We start from the raw sequence: 16,716 nt of genomic DNA on the forward strand, positions 1-16,716 counted from the left end.
TGAATGCCTCCCTCTGGAGGTGATCTGAGCATATTGAACTGGTAGGAGACCCCAGGGCAGATGCAGAACGCACTTGAGGGATTACATATCTGTTCTGGCCTGGGAATGTCTCAAGATCCCCCAGTAGGACCTGGAGGGCGTTGCCAGGGTGAAGGATGTCTTGGTTACTCAGTCCGATGCAAACTGCAACCTGGTCCCGACTAAGCAGCAATGGATGGATAAATAAAAACAGGGCCATACACATTATTGTAATCAAGTATCATTATCTATATTTCTTGATATGGATTTTTTTATATTGTAATAATTATTCTAATTATGACTAATCTTGTTATCTATACGGTTATATGGAATGATGTATTAAAAATAAGTTAAACACAAGTACAAGAAAAGAACATTTATTCATTCAACTATGAAGGTTACAGCCATAGCATGCATAGTAACACACAAACACAAAGTATACTTCAAACACTTCAAATATCAAAAGTTAAGAATACAATCAACACTTCATAAGTAGTGGTGCAATACTTATTCAAAGTCAGTGACGAGAAAGTCATGTTTGCTGCATGACATCACATTAAAGTCCCCCCATGTATAAAATTTGATTATAGCATCATATCAAATTATTTTGATGACACAAGTTTTACTCTGATGTATGCTTTTACTTTTAGTCCTTTTTTGTAGGTCAGGTCAGATCTGTAGGGGTGGTGTCTTTCAGTCTATTTTGATACTACCAAAAAGCCACAGTTTCTAATCCTACACATAGGGGCTTTAAATAGGTGCAATGTGTAAGATTTCACCATAATTTCTGTTTAAAACATTCAAAAATGAACTAAAAATATCAACAGAATGTGAAGAAACAGTTTTGACGTTATGTCAAAGATATCTATGTATTGTTTTGAATAGATATCTACTGAAGTAGCATGCTAATCAGCTAACCCCTCCCATCTGGCCCATACTGTTTCATAGTACCACTTTGTGTCTGAGAGACTGTAGCGTCCAGTCTTCCCTCAGTCAACATGAGAGGGAGAAGAAGTGGTGCTGCCCTGAGCAGCACTGGTGGAGATGAGCCAGGCTGAAAGCTGCTGTACCTTTCACTCTATTGCTGTCAATACATCACTTTATTATTTACTATTTAGAGTTCCAATATATGGTCAGTAACGCCTATTTAGAAAGTTGCACTGATGATGTCGCAGCAGCCATTTTCTGCTGCAGATTCTGGCTGAGTGAGACATCAGCTGGTAGTTTGAGTTTCAATGAACTGCACTGGGTTGTACCAGCTATGTGTAAACTGGCATGAGCCATTTGGCATTGTGGCACATTGTAGTAAGCTGGATTGATATTGAAATATATCAACAAATTAGCTTTCAAATGGATTACTGTGTTGTAAAATGGCATACAATTACTGAAAATATGATGCTCTGTGGCACAAAACTGCTGTTTTACAATTAGTGAGTTCTGTGACATTTTACCCCTACCTCAGGGATGTGTGTAACTATTTAGTTGTTACTTAGTGTTATGTTTTGACTTGTCTCCATGGTGCAACCGCTTTCTGATCTGTACAGCTCTTTGGCAATTTACCTCTGGCTCTAATATCTCTGTAACATTTTGATATCTCAATGACGATACACAGATTTACTGTTAACAGTAAGCTTTACGTTACATTCAGTGAGTGATAATGGTATGCTGCTTGTTATTTGTTTGGATCACGTGGCCAATTCTTACACATTGCACCTTTAAAGTAACTCAACTGTCCTCTGACTTCCTTATAAATACATCATGATTGTGAAGTTTTTTCTGAAGATATCACAAGGATAACACTGAACAGATTAGGGGTGTAACAGTACATGTATTCATCCTGAACCGTCACGGCATAGACGTGACGGTCCAGTGCATGCAGTCGCATGAAGAATATGCTCTGTGACTCAAACAATTACTGTCACAATAGTTTAATAATCCACTTACTCTGATGTGTGGAACAATAACTGTAGAGCACAAGTTCCACCCGAAACATTTTGGCAGCACATCACTTAGGTGTAGCATACTTATTGGTGTATATTAGCCAGTTTAGCTAAGGTAGCCTGGTTAATCTGGTTATCCTGTAGAGTCAGAGACCCATAACACTGACCGACTGCAACACTAGTATTAAGATACGCCCTGTTATCTCTGTAGTGCAATGATACCCCCTCCCCTCTCTGTGACAGTCACCTTTTCACTCCACCTTTGAGTGAAGCTGTTCAGAACAATAATAAAAACATTTGATTTCTGACATGGTCGTCATAAGAACTAGTTCTGAGAGAAAAATGTACTTAAAAAGTATTGCAGTAAAAGTAGTGGTTTGGTCTCTCTGACTGATATATTATTATATATGACATCATTAGATTATTAATAGTGAAGCATCAGTGTTAGAGCAGCATGTTACTGTTGTAGCTGCTGGAGGTGGAGCTGCTAAATAGCATAAAATAGCTATCAGCAGGTTTCCTGTCACTCTGCAACAAAGGTTGTTTTCCACTTTGGCAACTCATCTGTTTCAGTAATAGTTTCCACTGCAGCACAACTAAACTGTTTCATTAATAATAACAACAATTATAATAATAATAATAATAATTGTTTTCTGCTGTACTGAGGTACATACCGAACCGTGAATCTTTTGTACCATTACACCCCTAGAACAGATGATTCCATATTGAATTCTTCAGACTTTCTTTCACTCAAGGTCCAGACTAATAGGAGGAAGTCATTCATCACATCAACTCATTTTACTGATGAGCTTTTAGTGTTCATTTTTTCCACAATTTCTTAATCATACAGTAGATCTTTAGAAAAGTTAAAAACCAGCCCATGACCTAAACTAATCACTGACATCTTGTAGCTTTCCTTGTCATTTAAAGGCCTAAAATATAGCATCAATAATAATTATAATAAGATCAAATATAAAATAAAATAACAAAATTAAAGTCTATTTTTAAAAAATTACATAACACCACTCATTGTTTTCTTAAAGACACAGCCCGTCTTTGAGTTAAGCTACTGTTACATGGTTTAAAAAAAGAAAAGAGCTTCTGAAGTAAAAATGTTGCTCAATGACCATATTTTGGTTTTCAGATGAAAATAAATCTACCAAAAGCTGTTTTGCATTCTTATGAAAACATCAAATAAAATCCATACATTTTATTGAAATACACTACAAAAGATAGAAAAATAGTTCTAGTATTACAGTTGGCAGCAGACTGGCTGGGCTCAGAGAAGGAGGTGGCTGGTTGGTGCAGTGGGATCACATGATGGAGCAGCCTCTTTTGGCAGTGCGAGGGTCTCCCTGCACAGAAAGACAGAAATTATATTACTAATGCTCTCATTTTTTGCTTATTTTGGAGGCTTTAAACACAAGTAAAACAAAGTTGCTGTTTCGAGATGCACAATAAGGAGGTACTTGAACAAAAATGGGCTGCGCGGTCAAGTTGCCAGAAAAAATACAATTAATTACAATAACAATAACAAACAGTAACTACACAAGCCTCAAAACAAGCCTCAAAACTTCTGGAACAAAGTTATTTGGAGTGATGAGACTAAAATTGAACTATATATGATACTATAGACATTATGAATGGTGCACATCTTACAGATTCTGTCAGGGTATGTAAACTTATGAGCACAACTGTATATATACACACATATACATAGATACAGAGTTCTAAATGTACACACATATCACAATGCTGCTGGTTGACTCACCTGCTGGTGGAAGAGGTCTTCCTCGATGGCCTCCACTCCGTTATCATCATCTTCTTCTTCACCCTGCTCTTCTTCTACTCCTGTCTTGTATGTCGTGGTTCTCTTTGCCACCTCCTGCCACACACACACACACACACACACACACACACACACACACACACATACACATAATAAGTGTCACTCAGCATCCTCTATAGACTCTGTAGTCTAACTATAGTCAGACAGATACTGAGAGATATTTGAGAGTGTTTAGAAAGTCAGAGAACAGTAAATCAGCTGATGGTCATTTTTTAAAACTCCTAAAAAACAATCTTGATACAGATCACTTTTTTTAATATTGTGACCCAGAAACATATTAACTATATCCAAAGATACTTTGCTTTTTATCCCTGACACAGAGCTGGCTGAGAATGTGAGAAGAGGCAACAGAGACAGATGGGTGACTATCAGTGTAGCGGAGAGGTAGTGATATGTAAGAGTGAACAGAGAGAACACAGGATCAGTGACACAGTACAGAGATGGAGAGAGTGAATGTTTATGTGTGTGTGTATGGTCTCACCTCTCCCTGAGGGTTGATCAGTACCACATGGACATCCTCTCCTGACCCCCAGGAGGACTGGTTCTTCCACACCAGGTCTGTGGGAGGTTTGGAGCTCACACCAGCATCAGACACCCAAACCTGCAGACAGCAAAGGCACACATGAGGCTTCTGAAAGCCCTGAAGCCATCTTCAAATTCAACAGTGTTCACATTAAGTGACACAATGCATTAAACAGTTATAATGCTATCCTGGACATCCAACATCATAACAGTATACACACAAAGAGCAGAATGTCCCCTTTAACACATTTTACATTTGAAAACCATGCTGATGTTTTACAGAACATCACTGTTTGTGATTTGCACTGGACTTAAAGAGATCCTACTATCTGAATCAAGTCAAACTCTTACCATGACTTTCTGGCCGGCCTTCAGGACGTATTTGGGAGTGAACTTATAGGTGGCTGTAGCATTTCCAATAGTCTTAATCATCTCATAACCCACCATGGCCTGGTCCTGAGACAGACATTACAACAGTAGAGAGATGTGTCAAATATAAAGTTACAGCAGATGGAGATGAGGAACAAACACTGTTTTCCGTTTCTAAACTACAAGCACTAGCCCAGGAGCTCACCTGTTCACCACTGTTGTGGACGCAGATGAACTTGCCATCAGTGTCGATCTCGTCGATGCAGATGGGTCCTGTGGCTGAGGCGGAGTGGGCGATGGAAACCGAGCTGCTGGCTTCCTGTTCCTCCACATCCACACGCTTCCTCTTTCCCTGAGTGGTCCGAACGCTGCGGCTGCTGGACGAGGCTCGAGACACCGTGACACGAGACACGGGGCTGGGAGACAGCTTCAGTCTGAGGGAGGGGAAACACCGCAGTTCAATATCTGGCACACTACGCGAGGAACAGAGATCTATTGGTTTGTGGGTTCTCACCTCTCCTCTTCTCCCTCCAGAAGTTTGCGGTAGGCATTGATCTCCATGTCCAGAGCCAGTTTCACATCCAGCAGCTGTTCGTACTCGTTCAGCTGTTCCTGCATCTTGGCCTGGATCTCAGCCACCTCGCGGTCTTTTTCTGCCAGCAGCTTGCGGCTCGTGTCTTTCTCCTGAGCCAACGCCTGCTCCAGCTCCATTATACGATCCCGCCAACCACGAGTCTGAAGACAGACGAGGAGGTCAGAGTCTGAGGTGACACTGGAGCAGATGTGAGCCAGCCAGCCAAGACTTTATCTGTCATTTAAAAATGCTTGGATATCTGCCTCAATGACATGAAATGAATGAATCAGACAAGAAAAACATTTATGAGAGAGTGGGCCTACTCATAAACTATGACAGATTATTATTATGGTTTGTGGTTTTGAGTCTCAGAGCATGAATTTTTCTGTTACAACAGGAAGTTGGCTTTATCTACCAGATCTTTTTCCAACAGGTAAGCAAGGATATCAGATTCAGAGTTGAGATTAATGTGTTTGGCTTTGGATTTTCCAGCGTTTATCAAATTTAACTACTTAAGAAACACATTCTAATTCTGTGAACCCTTCATGATTAAGATCAAATGTCGACCTCCTTCTGCAGTCCTGCCAGCTGGGCGGTGAGGCTCTCGATCCTCAGGGACGACTCCCTCAGTTCCTCTCGGGCCATGTTGGCTGATGCTCCGTTCATCTCAGAAAAGCGACGCAGGTCCTCCAGCTGGAGACAAAACATACAGATGCTTCCGATATGAGCGACATCAACATTGTTTCCTTCTCATTCACACCCTGAAAGAGGAACTGTGCAGTGTCACTTACTTCCTGACATGCAGGAAGTTAGTTAGTAAAGTGTTGCTGTTGCTTAGCTGTAGATTGTTTATGTCTATGCGGTGACTGCAAGAATGCATTTTAAGTAGTCATCATAACAGTTGCAGTCTCAGTAATCATGAACACTGAGCAGTAAGCTGTAAGTAGACTGCTCTGTCCACTGTGCTGCTGTGAGATTTTAATCATATCATTGTTCATCTGTGTCTTTTTAATAACATTTCACCATAAAGAAAAAAAACATTTACATTAACTACTTTTATATGTTGCATTTTCAAACATATCAAAACTGAATAAATAAGCAATAAATATCAAAATCACCATATTAAAAACATAGCAACCAAACACACTTTCAGGCTGAGGAGGTTTGCAGGAGCTTAGCAATCAGAAAAAAAAGAGCATCAAAGCAGCAACAGAAAAGATTTGACATAAAAAAACAAGTCAAAGCATCTGAAACATGTGAGCTGTTAACACAGACGACTGAATGTGAGCCACAACTCACCTGAACATACAGGCTCTGGCTGCTTGTGGAAGACAAATATCCATCATTGTCTGTGTGCATTCACTGTGGTCTAACATGTTGCCTAATGTATATTAGGGCTGGGTGATATGGACAAAATCAGCAAATACCTCCATATATATATCAAAAATATTTTGATATTGTGACAATATCATAGAGATGACTACTGGTGCTTTCACAAAATATTGACACAATGAGATTTTTGATAAATACTCATCAATAATGTGGATATAATGTCTAAGCTAGACATCACTTTACTGTAACGCAGCCTTTCAAAGCAGGAAAAGACAACATATCCAAAATCAAAGACAATATCTAGTCTCATTTCATGATAGATGAAATATCAATATGTTGCCCCCGGCCCTAATTCATGTGTGATGTGGCTCTCTGATAGCGAGTCACATCTCCACCTTAACATCGTTAAAATGCCTGAAACATTTTTCAGGGGTTGTTTGTTTTATATCAAAACATTTCCTATGACAGGGTGACGGTCTAAAAAGGTTTGGGAATCACTGTTTTAGTGTAGCTTTGGTCCCTCTTCTATTTGCAATGAAGCTAAACCTTAATGCTGCAGAGTTTCCAACTTTGTGTTTGTCTCTTTCCAGTTTCCCTGCATTAAGCCAGTTCCATATAGTAATGCTTTTCCCAGTGTGCTGTGGGAGGACTTGACTGGCCTGCACATAGCCCTGACCTCAACCCCATCCAACACCTGTAACACATACTGTGAGCCAGGCCTTCAATCACATGCTCCACCACTACACCACATGTGGATGGAATGTTTGACTGGCTACATATTTTGGTCATGTAGTGCAGTTTTGAACCCTTAAGATTCACACTTCATACCATGGAATTGACTCATATCTGATTGGTTGGCTGGTGTCTGATCAATTCTTATATTGTGACACCAGTATAGTTTGTGTCCTGACTCATGAGTTATAGTATATTGTTGGATTAACTTGTTCCTTTCTAGTGAAATGAAGTGCAGGAGATGACACGTTCCTCCTCCTGTCGCAGCAGCTACAGACATACATGTTATTACAGATGATTATATGAACGGAGAACATACTTTGGTTATGTAGGTGCTCTCCATGTTGTCCTTGTAGATCATGATTTGCTCCTCGTTCTGAGCCCTCATGTCAGCCAGGGCCTGAGTCAGTTTATACTCATACTCCTCCTTGCGCCCAGAGTCCACCTCCACCAGGCGGCTCTCATAGCGCTGCCGGGCCTCCTCCACTTCCTGTAACACAGCAAACACACAGAGCATTCAGACAGTATTCTCAGGAGCCATCTTGTCCTGATGGACTCCAGTCAGTGTAGTTAGGTTGCACTAATCAAATTCAGTCATTAGCTGCAGCCTTACTGAAAACTCAAGGTCATCATGATTTTGAGTCTGCTGATGTTCTACTTTTCTTTGGTCAACAAATCTCATGTGCAGAGAACTTGTCTATTAACAGGTATTGATTGTGTTTATCAAAGCCTGATCACATGGTTTCTGCCAGTGCATTGCAAGCCTGGTAACACGCCGGACCTAAGCTTCAATGATTTGTTTTTTTTGTTTTAATTTATTGACCCACTAGCTCAGCTACAACACAGATGACTGTGTTTCCAGCGTGGACACGGAACGTCTGGCAGCAGTGGCTCATGCTGGTTATTTTGCTTGCGTTTCTTCTTCACTGTCACCTATTACTGCGGTCCACCTGACCATCACCAGTCTGTTCATAGTGTCACTCTGGTAGTGGTGAGCCAAAGTAGCTCAATCAATTCTGAGCAGTCCTGTTTAGAAAAATAAAAAAGTACTTGGTGCCAGTGTATCAATAACAGTGTATCAATAACAGTGTATCAATAACAGTGTATCAATAACAGTGTATGGATAACCGCATATCAGGACTTGAATACAAGTTTTCTGTAGAGTTGAGTGCAAAAACTTTATTTTAATTGAATTTCTTTTGTTGTTGTTGGAAACAACATTCCAAGACTGTACATTTTCAGATTCTTTATAAGACTCTGCTATAATTGATTTTTTTCAGTGTTGAATTGCTAATTTACAACATATATACATATGTCGTCATATTTTCAAATCTCCAGTAAGCTTTTAGCGCTGCTTTAATGAAAGGCCCTGTGGAATCTGTTATGCTGTATGAGAGAAACTATAGGGCCCTACCCCTGCACACCATAATGTTAGAGGAGCAATGAACTGGTGCTCTGTGTGTGTGGAGCAGACGGCCATATAAAGAAATATGTCACGAGCCAACGTCAGCTCGGGCTGAAAGTAGAAAAAAAACTGTTGGAAAGCAAACGTTCACAGCTCACAGGATTACTTCTACATACATTTACCTCATTATTTGACACTTTGGCCACTTTAATATGAACATCCCACATTGTAACATTATATACACGAGTGAAAATAAAGATTTATGTCTTCAGTAGGAACCAACACGCTTGGAGCTGAGAACCACACAGACAAAGTAGAGAAATCACAGTACTGAGAAACAGGCACGTTGTTGGTTTGCTGTTGATATGCTGACATGTTCTCAGAAACAGCAAACACACACACACACACACACACACACACACACACACACACACACACACACACACACACACACACACACACACACACACACACACAGTGCTGATGCAGATTAAACTGCAGCGATACATCCTCAACAGCAGGATCATTCATGATGCTGAATGGTAGTTACATAAAGAGTCAAGAGCATGGTTTGGCTCGGGTCAGTGTGTCCACCGGTCGTTCAGCGTGATCAAATAATGTGATCCAACCAGAGTGCTGCCCTGAGGACGTGCATGTATACCAGGAGACACTGAACACTCATCTGCCTCTGACTGCAGAGTGAAAACCCAATGAAATCAACTCATCTGCTCCTGACTGCTTATTCTTTCCTGAATGATTCACCTCTTTACCAGGAGAGAACAGACATAACGATGACGAGAAACGCTATCAGAGCAACATCTTCTTCAATGTCTGATTATCCGGTTTCAAACTCTCACCTCCTTGTGCATGCTCTTACGGAAGTCCATATCCTCGGTCAGACTCTGGCAGCGGTTTTCCAAGTCGACACGCAGGAGCATCTCGTCTGCCAGGTGCTTCTTGGCCTGAGTAAGACTTGTATCCAACTGAGAATGAAAACACATCAGACAGAGCTTTGAAATAAGTCCAGATGAATGGAGAAGGATTGACAAGTTTAACAGTTCACTACAAAGAATCTGACGAGCCATCACAAATAGCATTTTGTTGAAACAAATACACATAGGGTTTTTGTTTTTAATGATCACTGCATTAATAGTCAAAGGAAGAAGTAAACAGGCTACATATGTAACAGTAGTGCTGTACCTCCTGCAGCTGTTCTCGCAGGTCGGCCAGCGTGTCCTCCAGGCTCCTCTTCTCAGACAGTGCTGTAGCCAGCATGGCCTCTTTAGAGTTCAGCTGAGCCTCCAAGTCCTTCAGCCTGGCCTGGGCTCCTGCTGCCTCAGAGTCCTTCTTGCTGTAGCTGTAGAAGGAGGATGATGAGGCATGGTGAGTACATGTGGATGACAGTGTGATGGTGGTGACTACCTTCAAGGAGTTAAGTTACACCTGTCTCTCTTAACACAGGTCTCAATAACCTTGATTACAAAACATGGATTTTGGCCGTGTTGAACTTCATAGAAAAACTGTCAGGATATTACTGATATTACTCATCAAATTATGATATAATATTTGTCATCCAAATATTAATACATTAGGACACAATAAACATGTTGATGGGAAACAAAAGAAAAAGATGAAGCCATAATAAAACAGATAAAAGACACAAAATACACACAAGCCAGCAGTAGAGAGAGAGACGGACGGAGTAGCAGGTCCAGTAGTTCAGAGTGGAGATGTGATGATATAGATGTTAATACTAAAGGTAAATATATTTACTTCATGTCAGGATATGTCTAAAAAGAAAAAAAGGCTCTTTGCAGCCTTTAATGATTTTAAAAGAAAACATATCAAAACTTCCCATGTTCAATTGTGTTACAGTAATCAGATAAAGAAATAATAGCAATAATTAAATAAAAGCATAATTGCTTCATTTGTGTTTTTGCTGATTGTTTTTTTCGTTTGTTTGTTTGTTTTTTAGTTATATTTAATGCAGGTTTAAACACAACCTGTCTTGTGGCTCTTGTAAAGTCCATGTGCACTCTGTTTACACTTGGTCTTCACAAGTGAGAAGAGATTTGACCTGCAAACTGACAGCATCATGTCTATCAGTCAGCATTAATATTAGTTATGGGACACACCTTTACCTACTAGGATTCATCAAAGAACTGACCTGCCTGCTCTACCAGTGAGGAGGGATCAGTATTTCTTTTGATTTATTTATAAAGTGAATCAACAGCTCTTTATAACTGTTGAGTAAACGTTAAAGCCTTCATGAGGGTGAGATTTCATGCAGGGTTGTTGGTTAGACAGCACTGGTTTAAGCTGGGTGGACATGATAAACTGCACCTGGTGTACAAGCACATTTACTGGGCTGAATAGTGCATTTGATCCCCTGTTTTCAGAAATAGGTAACAAATGTCAAAATACACATTAATTAAAGTAGATTCTATTCTAAGGCATTGCAAAAGAGTGGTTCTTCCTCCCAGATGAGAGCTGGGTTTACAGTAAACAGGGACCTCTGCTGGTCACTACATGTCAGGACAGAAGAGACAATGAGAAGAAACAAAGAGGAGCTGCTGATTAATAGAAGAGCTGTTTATTTATGTCACCTTTGTTCTATGTGGTATTTCACAATGGCACATTGCATTGTCAGTGTTGGGGTGGGGGGGTTGGGGGGGTCTGTGCCTGAGCAAAAGAAGACACTCAGCATACACACATTTCTCTGTTCTCTGTCAAAGAGCGGCTGAGATTGACACTAAAATGAGAACAGCTGGTCCACCTTAAACATCAGTGAGCCTTAAGTGAGCCTGGTCACGTTAGGCTAACACATTGTTGCTAACTTCAGGGCTAACCCCCTTCACTTTTCCAGCAGTGGGGGAAACAACAGACAAGGCTTTTTTTTTTTTTGATCTACAGAAGCTGCAGCATTTATGAACTGACACACTGTCGCCTGTACTGAACATTAACTGCCATATTGACAACTTACTGCTAAGCTCTTCCTCTGCTCCAATCGGATTCAGTCACTTTTCTGCCGCTCGCTCAACCGTGCACTCGCTACACACATACATTACACACTGTCCTGTTCCTTAGAAGGAGCTACGCCATCCTAACAGTACGTTTCACACAGATGTCCTTTGAAGAATGAGGAGAGGGAAGATGACTCAAAACAATTCCATGGTGAAAATCATCAGTAGCCCACTGATATTAATGACTGTGTGAATTTTTCACAGTGGTACACCACCGCTGCACAATAATATAAAAGGGAAACACTGACTGTTGTTTTTCCATCTGATATTTCCTGGTCTGATTATTCAAATTAAGACGCCTTTAAATTCTTAAGTAAGATTGAAACAATATTGATAAATGTAGAGGAGAGCCACATATTTCACTCTCTAAAACATGTTGGACATCCGTTTCCGGGCTCTGAGCCTGGGTTAACTAAGTCAACAGTGGGTTTGTGAGTAGAGTGGTCTGCTGAGACAGAGGCTAATTATTTTCTCATGGTGTGCATCAGGGTTAGGATGTGGGCGGCTGGGACTGCTGCTTAAGTGGACAAACACACTGTGGTATGTCTGCTTTCTTTTACTGAGAAACATTCACTGACCCAACAGGCTTTGCCTTCACACAACATTCTCAGTTGGAGCAGACCAACACATCACATTTACCAGAGACTGTTTCAGAAGGACAGCTGTCATGCAGCTTCATCAGAGAGAACACATCAGATAACAGCAGTGTACTCCAAAACCAGCTTTTCCTGTTCTGCTTGTTGTTTCTGAGGAAGTTTTGGACATCCACAAGAAAAAGCATAAATTACACAGAAAATATTTTGGAAAGTAAATATGACGTTATATTTGTGCCTCATTCCTGAGCAAGCATGGGAGATTTGGAGCACAGAAAAATATATTTTGCAAGCACATAAATTATTTTTTTTATATTTTGAAGAGAAATTACACGCAAGCAAAAAATAATGTAGTATGAGCCAACAAATATTCTATTCTGTGCTCAATAAATGTATTTGCATGTTTGCTATTGTACATATTAACATGCAATAATAACTCCTCTAACTCAGTTTTACTAATATGTCCTCTCATAAACTCTACGTCCGCTGACAGACCACTGCACACTAGCTCACATTCTCTATGTCCCCCTCTCCACTCTGTGGACACTCAACTTTGCCTGCACACTCTCTCAACCTGGCATAGCCTTACAAATGTGCCACAAAATCAACCAATCTGAGAATTGGAGAAGGCAAATTTTGATTGGTTGTTTCATCTCCAATCACAACGGTTCTGTTACAAGACAAACAAGAGGGATTTTAGATTTCCAGCCACTGAATATGACAGAATCAAATGGTGGAAACAGCAACTATATGCCACAGCGTCAGGTGAGTTATGATTACCTTATGAATTTCTAGTTTTGTGATATCACATTATTGTTTGCGATGCCTTTGACGAAACCTGCTTCCAGGATGCTGTAGATAATTCTACTAGCCATCTAATCAGAGACCAAACAGCCAAATAGAATTTACCTACTCAATCAACCAGAAACATCTCTAAATGCAGCTACAGTAGGAGACAAATAGCGTAAAATGTACACACACTGCACTGACGTTCACAGCTAACATTACATTGCTAACTTCATACTCTCTTCTCCAGTCTGGCAGCCACTGTCACAAAGCCGCTCTCTCTCTCTCTCTCTCGACCACAATATGCACACAACCTAACTTTCCCCCACCCCCCCACCTATTTGCCCCATCTATTCGAGCATTGCCATGGCATCTATCTATCTACTAAAGGAAGGAATCTCTATATGTATGCATGTCCTTCACATATCTCTTGAACCGTTCATCCTATCCACTCCACACTTGGCGGGTGTATGGCTGGGGACCAAAGGGAGCACAGTGTCGAGTTTGGTGCAATCAAGACATGAGATATTAATAATAAACCAGCGATCAGTGAGTCACTGAGCTCTGTGCAGGGGCAGGGTGGAGCTTCAGGGCTGTGCTGACTGACTCCAGCATGTCAGGGAGAGAGCAGAGATGAGGCGTGACAGAGAAAAGGCAAGTCAGAGAAAAGTGCTCTAAAAAGAGAAAAATAGACAGCGAAAACAGAGCTCAAAAATGGACACTCTTACCACATGTCTAGACAGAAAGCTTAGCATTAGCACGTTTAGCAGATCATCATCAGCAGTGAGTGCATTTATGTTGATTTTGTCAAACAACGTCATGATCATAAAATAATAGTTTCATCAACGCAGTGCAGCAGCTTGGGAATGTCTGCTAGTTGACTAGTGCAGTTTATGGTCCACGATTAAATCACCTTTTTACACTTGTTCCGTTGTCTGACAACAGAAACAGAAAAATACAGAGAAAATGTTTTCAAAAGAAAACAGTTTTAAAAATTAGGTGGCATAGTGTAGACATAGTCTACACATAAAGTGTTTCAGCCATCCATCTCATAGAACAGATACACCTCTATTTTAAAATCAATGCATTTGTCTACACTGGCCATGCAACGGCTCACATTTCACTCACACTATACGTGACCAAAGCGTGTTTTTACACTCTGTTTTACACGCATGACTACAGTGATTAGTGTGAGTTGAGCTCTGTGTGCTTCTAGAACACAGGTGACGGCCTACAGTCAATAACGTGCCTGTACACCCTGTGTAGACAGAGCACTAGCTGCTGCTCTGCTAATGTGCCGCTCATGCTACGCATCCTGTGTAGACACAGCATACAGGCATCAATAGTAGTAGTTTGTTGGAATAGTGTCTAAAACCCTCACACCTCTCTGACATCAGAAGGAATTGCTGCTTGTTTGACTGCTAAGAGTTGTCATTTTCCTTATTCATTATAAATTCTTAAAAAGTTCAAAAGTAAAATTTCCAAGAAAATTTTCTTATCTTTTGTGTTTTCTCTGTCATTTTAAAATAATACTAAACCATGACCCTAAAACCAAGGCACGGACAGACCTGTGATCCATGTGGACCACTACACACCTGCTGCACACAAGCAGCAAGCACAAACTATTCTGCAGATGTCAGATAGCAGCTATAATGCTTTGAGGTAAACACTGCACAGTCCAGTAACACTATTCATGTTATAATCCAGATTCAAAACACATGTTAAAAGTGGACCAATAGGTCATGACAACTGGCCAACAGAAAACCATATAGACCACAGGCTGTCACCGCCACCTGTGTCCTTCTGTCAGAGTGCACGACCACACACACTATCCCCTCTGTTCAACAGCACACGACATGAGTATCGCCAACAGCTCCACACCTCACTCCTCAGACGGATCAGCTCTTGAGTGAAGTATATATGTGTCATGGATGCAGTATAGATTAGTATTCATAATGTTTCTGCTGCATTTATTTAGCAAAAACTGCACACCAATGCAACATTCTTGTTACCACCCTGTGAGATTTCACACACTGGTGAAATCAAAGTAGCTACTTCTGTATCAACTTGCAGCAAAAGGAACATGAAAATACACACAGCTGAGGGTGCCTGAACACAACACAAAAAAATATCTCTCACAATAACAATTCATCAGAGAGAAAGTTATTTCTATAAATGCAGGAAACACTCCATCCCCGTTGTTTCTGTTCTTCCACTCTTGGTCAACAGCTGTGTGTAAGCAGTTGCTGTGGTGGAGGGTGCTGTGCAAACAACTAACCACAAAAACCCAGAAACACTTGGATAATACGATTATGTCATCTACATGTCTGAAGCATACTTCCTCCTCCACAGTGATTCTGAGTAGCACTTTATTCAGCGCATAAAATAGACGAAAAAACAATTTTTCCCTCATTTCAGGACACAAGCACATAAATTCTACACAGCACTGTTTTCGGCTTCTCGTCCTAGAAATTACTACAAGTGGACCCTGAAGGCATCATGTGACCTCCAATAACAGGGATGCTTCTGTAATCTGCCATTCTAAGCACACACAGGTACATGCATCTTAATAAATTGTGTATTTCTGGTGAATTTACATATTCGTTCATTTATTTATCAAGTATTAGGTTTGGTAAAGGTTAGGTTAGGATTGACAGTTATTCTCTGTCAGCAACACAGACAATGGTGGGCGGGTAATGATTAATGCCAATCAATTCAAAATGTTGTACATTATTTTTATTTTTTTTACATTTTTTGTAATTGTAACTGCATCGAATATAAGAGTGGTCTCCTCCTCCAACCAGCCACAAAATGAACAGAGGGATAACAAAACACAAAGGTAATGTTCTTTACAGCCCGCGCTTGGTTGACGCTCTCAGCAGAAGAGAAAACGTCACCTCAGACGGACTTACGTGCGTAATGTTGCAAAAGTGGCTCGAAAATCAAAGTCGGTACATAGCTTTTAGCTACTCATGCTGTGATCCTGTCCGTATTTGACTGTATAACATGATTAAAGTGTTATAGGCTTACTTCTGTAGCAGCTGCTCATGCTCGGATTTGATCTTTCCCAGCTCAATCTGCAGCCAGGCCCGCTCCTTGGAGGAGTCATCCAAACTCCTCCTGGCGTCGGCGAGCTCGGTCTCATACAGGGCTTTCAGTCCGGTTATCTCCCGACTCCTCACTTCTTCCTTCTCGTTAATTTGCAGACGAAGTACGTCGTTCTCAGACTCCAGGCTACGGACTTTGTCGATGTAAGTGGCCAAGCGGTCGTTGAGGTCCCTGAGCTGCTGCTTCTCCTGCAGTCGGGTGATCCGGGTCGGGCTCAGCGGAGTACCGCTGCCGCACGTGCTTCTCTGGCTGGTAGGAGTTGCAGCCGCGGTCGCCATTGTAGAAAAGAATCTAAATAACCCGTCTGAAAGGCAGTGCCCAAACAAAACCGAGATATGGCTCGTGCAGGTGTAACAATTTTAATTCAATCGCTCGACAACAGCCGGCACTTCCTAAAACTATCCTCTAAGTGTGTCCTGTCTTTTCTTAACCGAATGAAAGAGGGGTTTGGCTTCCTAATATGGC

General features: G+C 41.0%; 1 protein-coding gene across 1 annotated transcript; it reads right to left on the reverse strand.

Moving 5' to 3' along the window:
• Positions 1-379: 379 nt before the first annotated feature.
• On the reverse strand, positions 380-16,716 carry lmnb1 (lamin B1). The gene is made up of 11 exons (XM_067574034.1): positions 16,174-16,716; positions 9,942-10,098; positions 9,599-9,724; positions 7,656-7,826; positions 5,840-5,965; positions 5,213-5,433; positions 4,904-5,132; positions 4,681-4,785; positions 4,289-4,408; positions 3,730-3,843; positions 380-3,313 (listed from the first exon to the last, which is right to left on the reverse strand). Exons 1-11 carry the CDS (start codon positions 16,527-16,529, stop codon positions 3,272-3,274), a joined length of 1,767 nt encoding a protein of 588 aa, XP_067430135.1. The 5' UTR covers positions 16,530-16,716; the 3' UTR covers positions 380-3,271.

The sequence above is a fragment of the Thunnus thynnus genome, chromosome 19 (genome assembly GCF_963924715.1).
Source record: "Thunnus thynnus chromosome 19, fThuThy2.1, whole genome shotgun sequence".
Taxonomy (NCBI): Eukaryota; Metazoa; Chordata; class Actinopteri; order Scombriformes; family Scombridae; genus Thunnus; species Thunnus thynnus.

Excerpts from the sequence above, each read along its gene's own strand:
- lmnb1 (XM_067574034.1), bottom strand. The coding sequence starts at position 16,529 with ATGGCGACCGCGGCTGCAACTCCTACCAGCCAGAGAAGCACGTGCGGC. Across the intron at positions 9,725-9,941 it reads TGCGAGAACAGCTGCAGGAG|TTGGATACAAGTCTTACTCA; the intron begins GTACAGCACTAC and ends TTTCATTCTCAG. Across the intron at positions 4,409-4,680 it reads AGGCCGGCCAGAAAGTCATG|GTTTGGGTGTCTGATGCTGG; the intron begins GTAAGAGTTTGA and ends TGCTGTCTGCAG.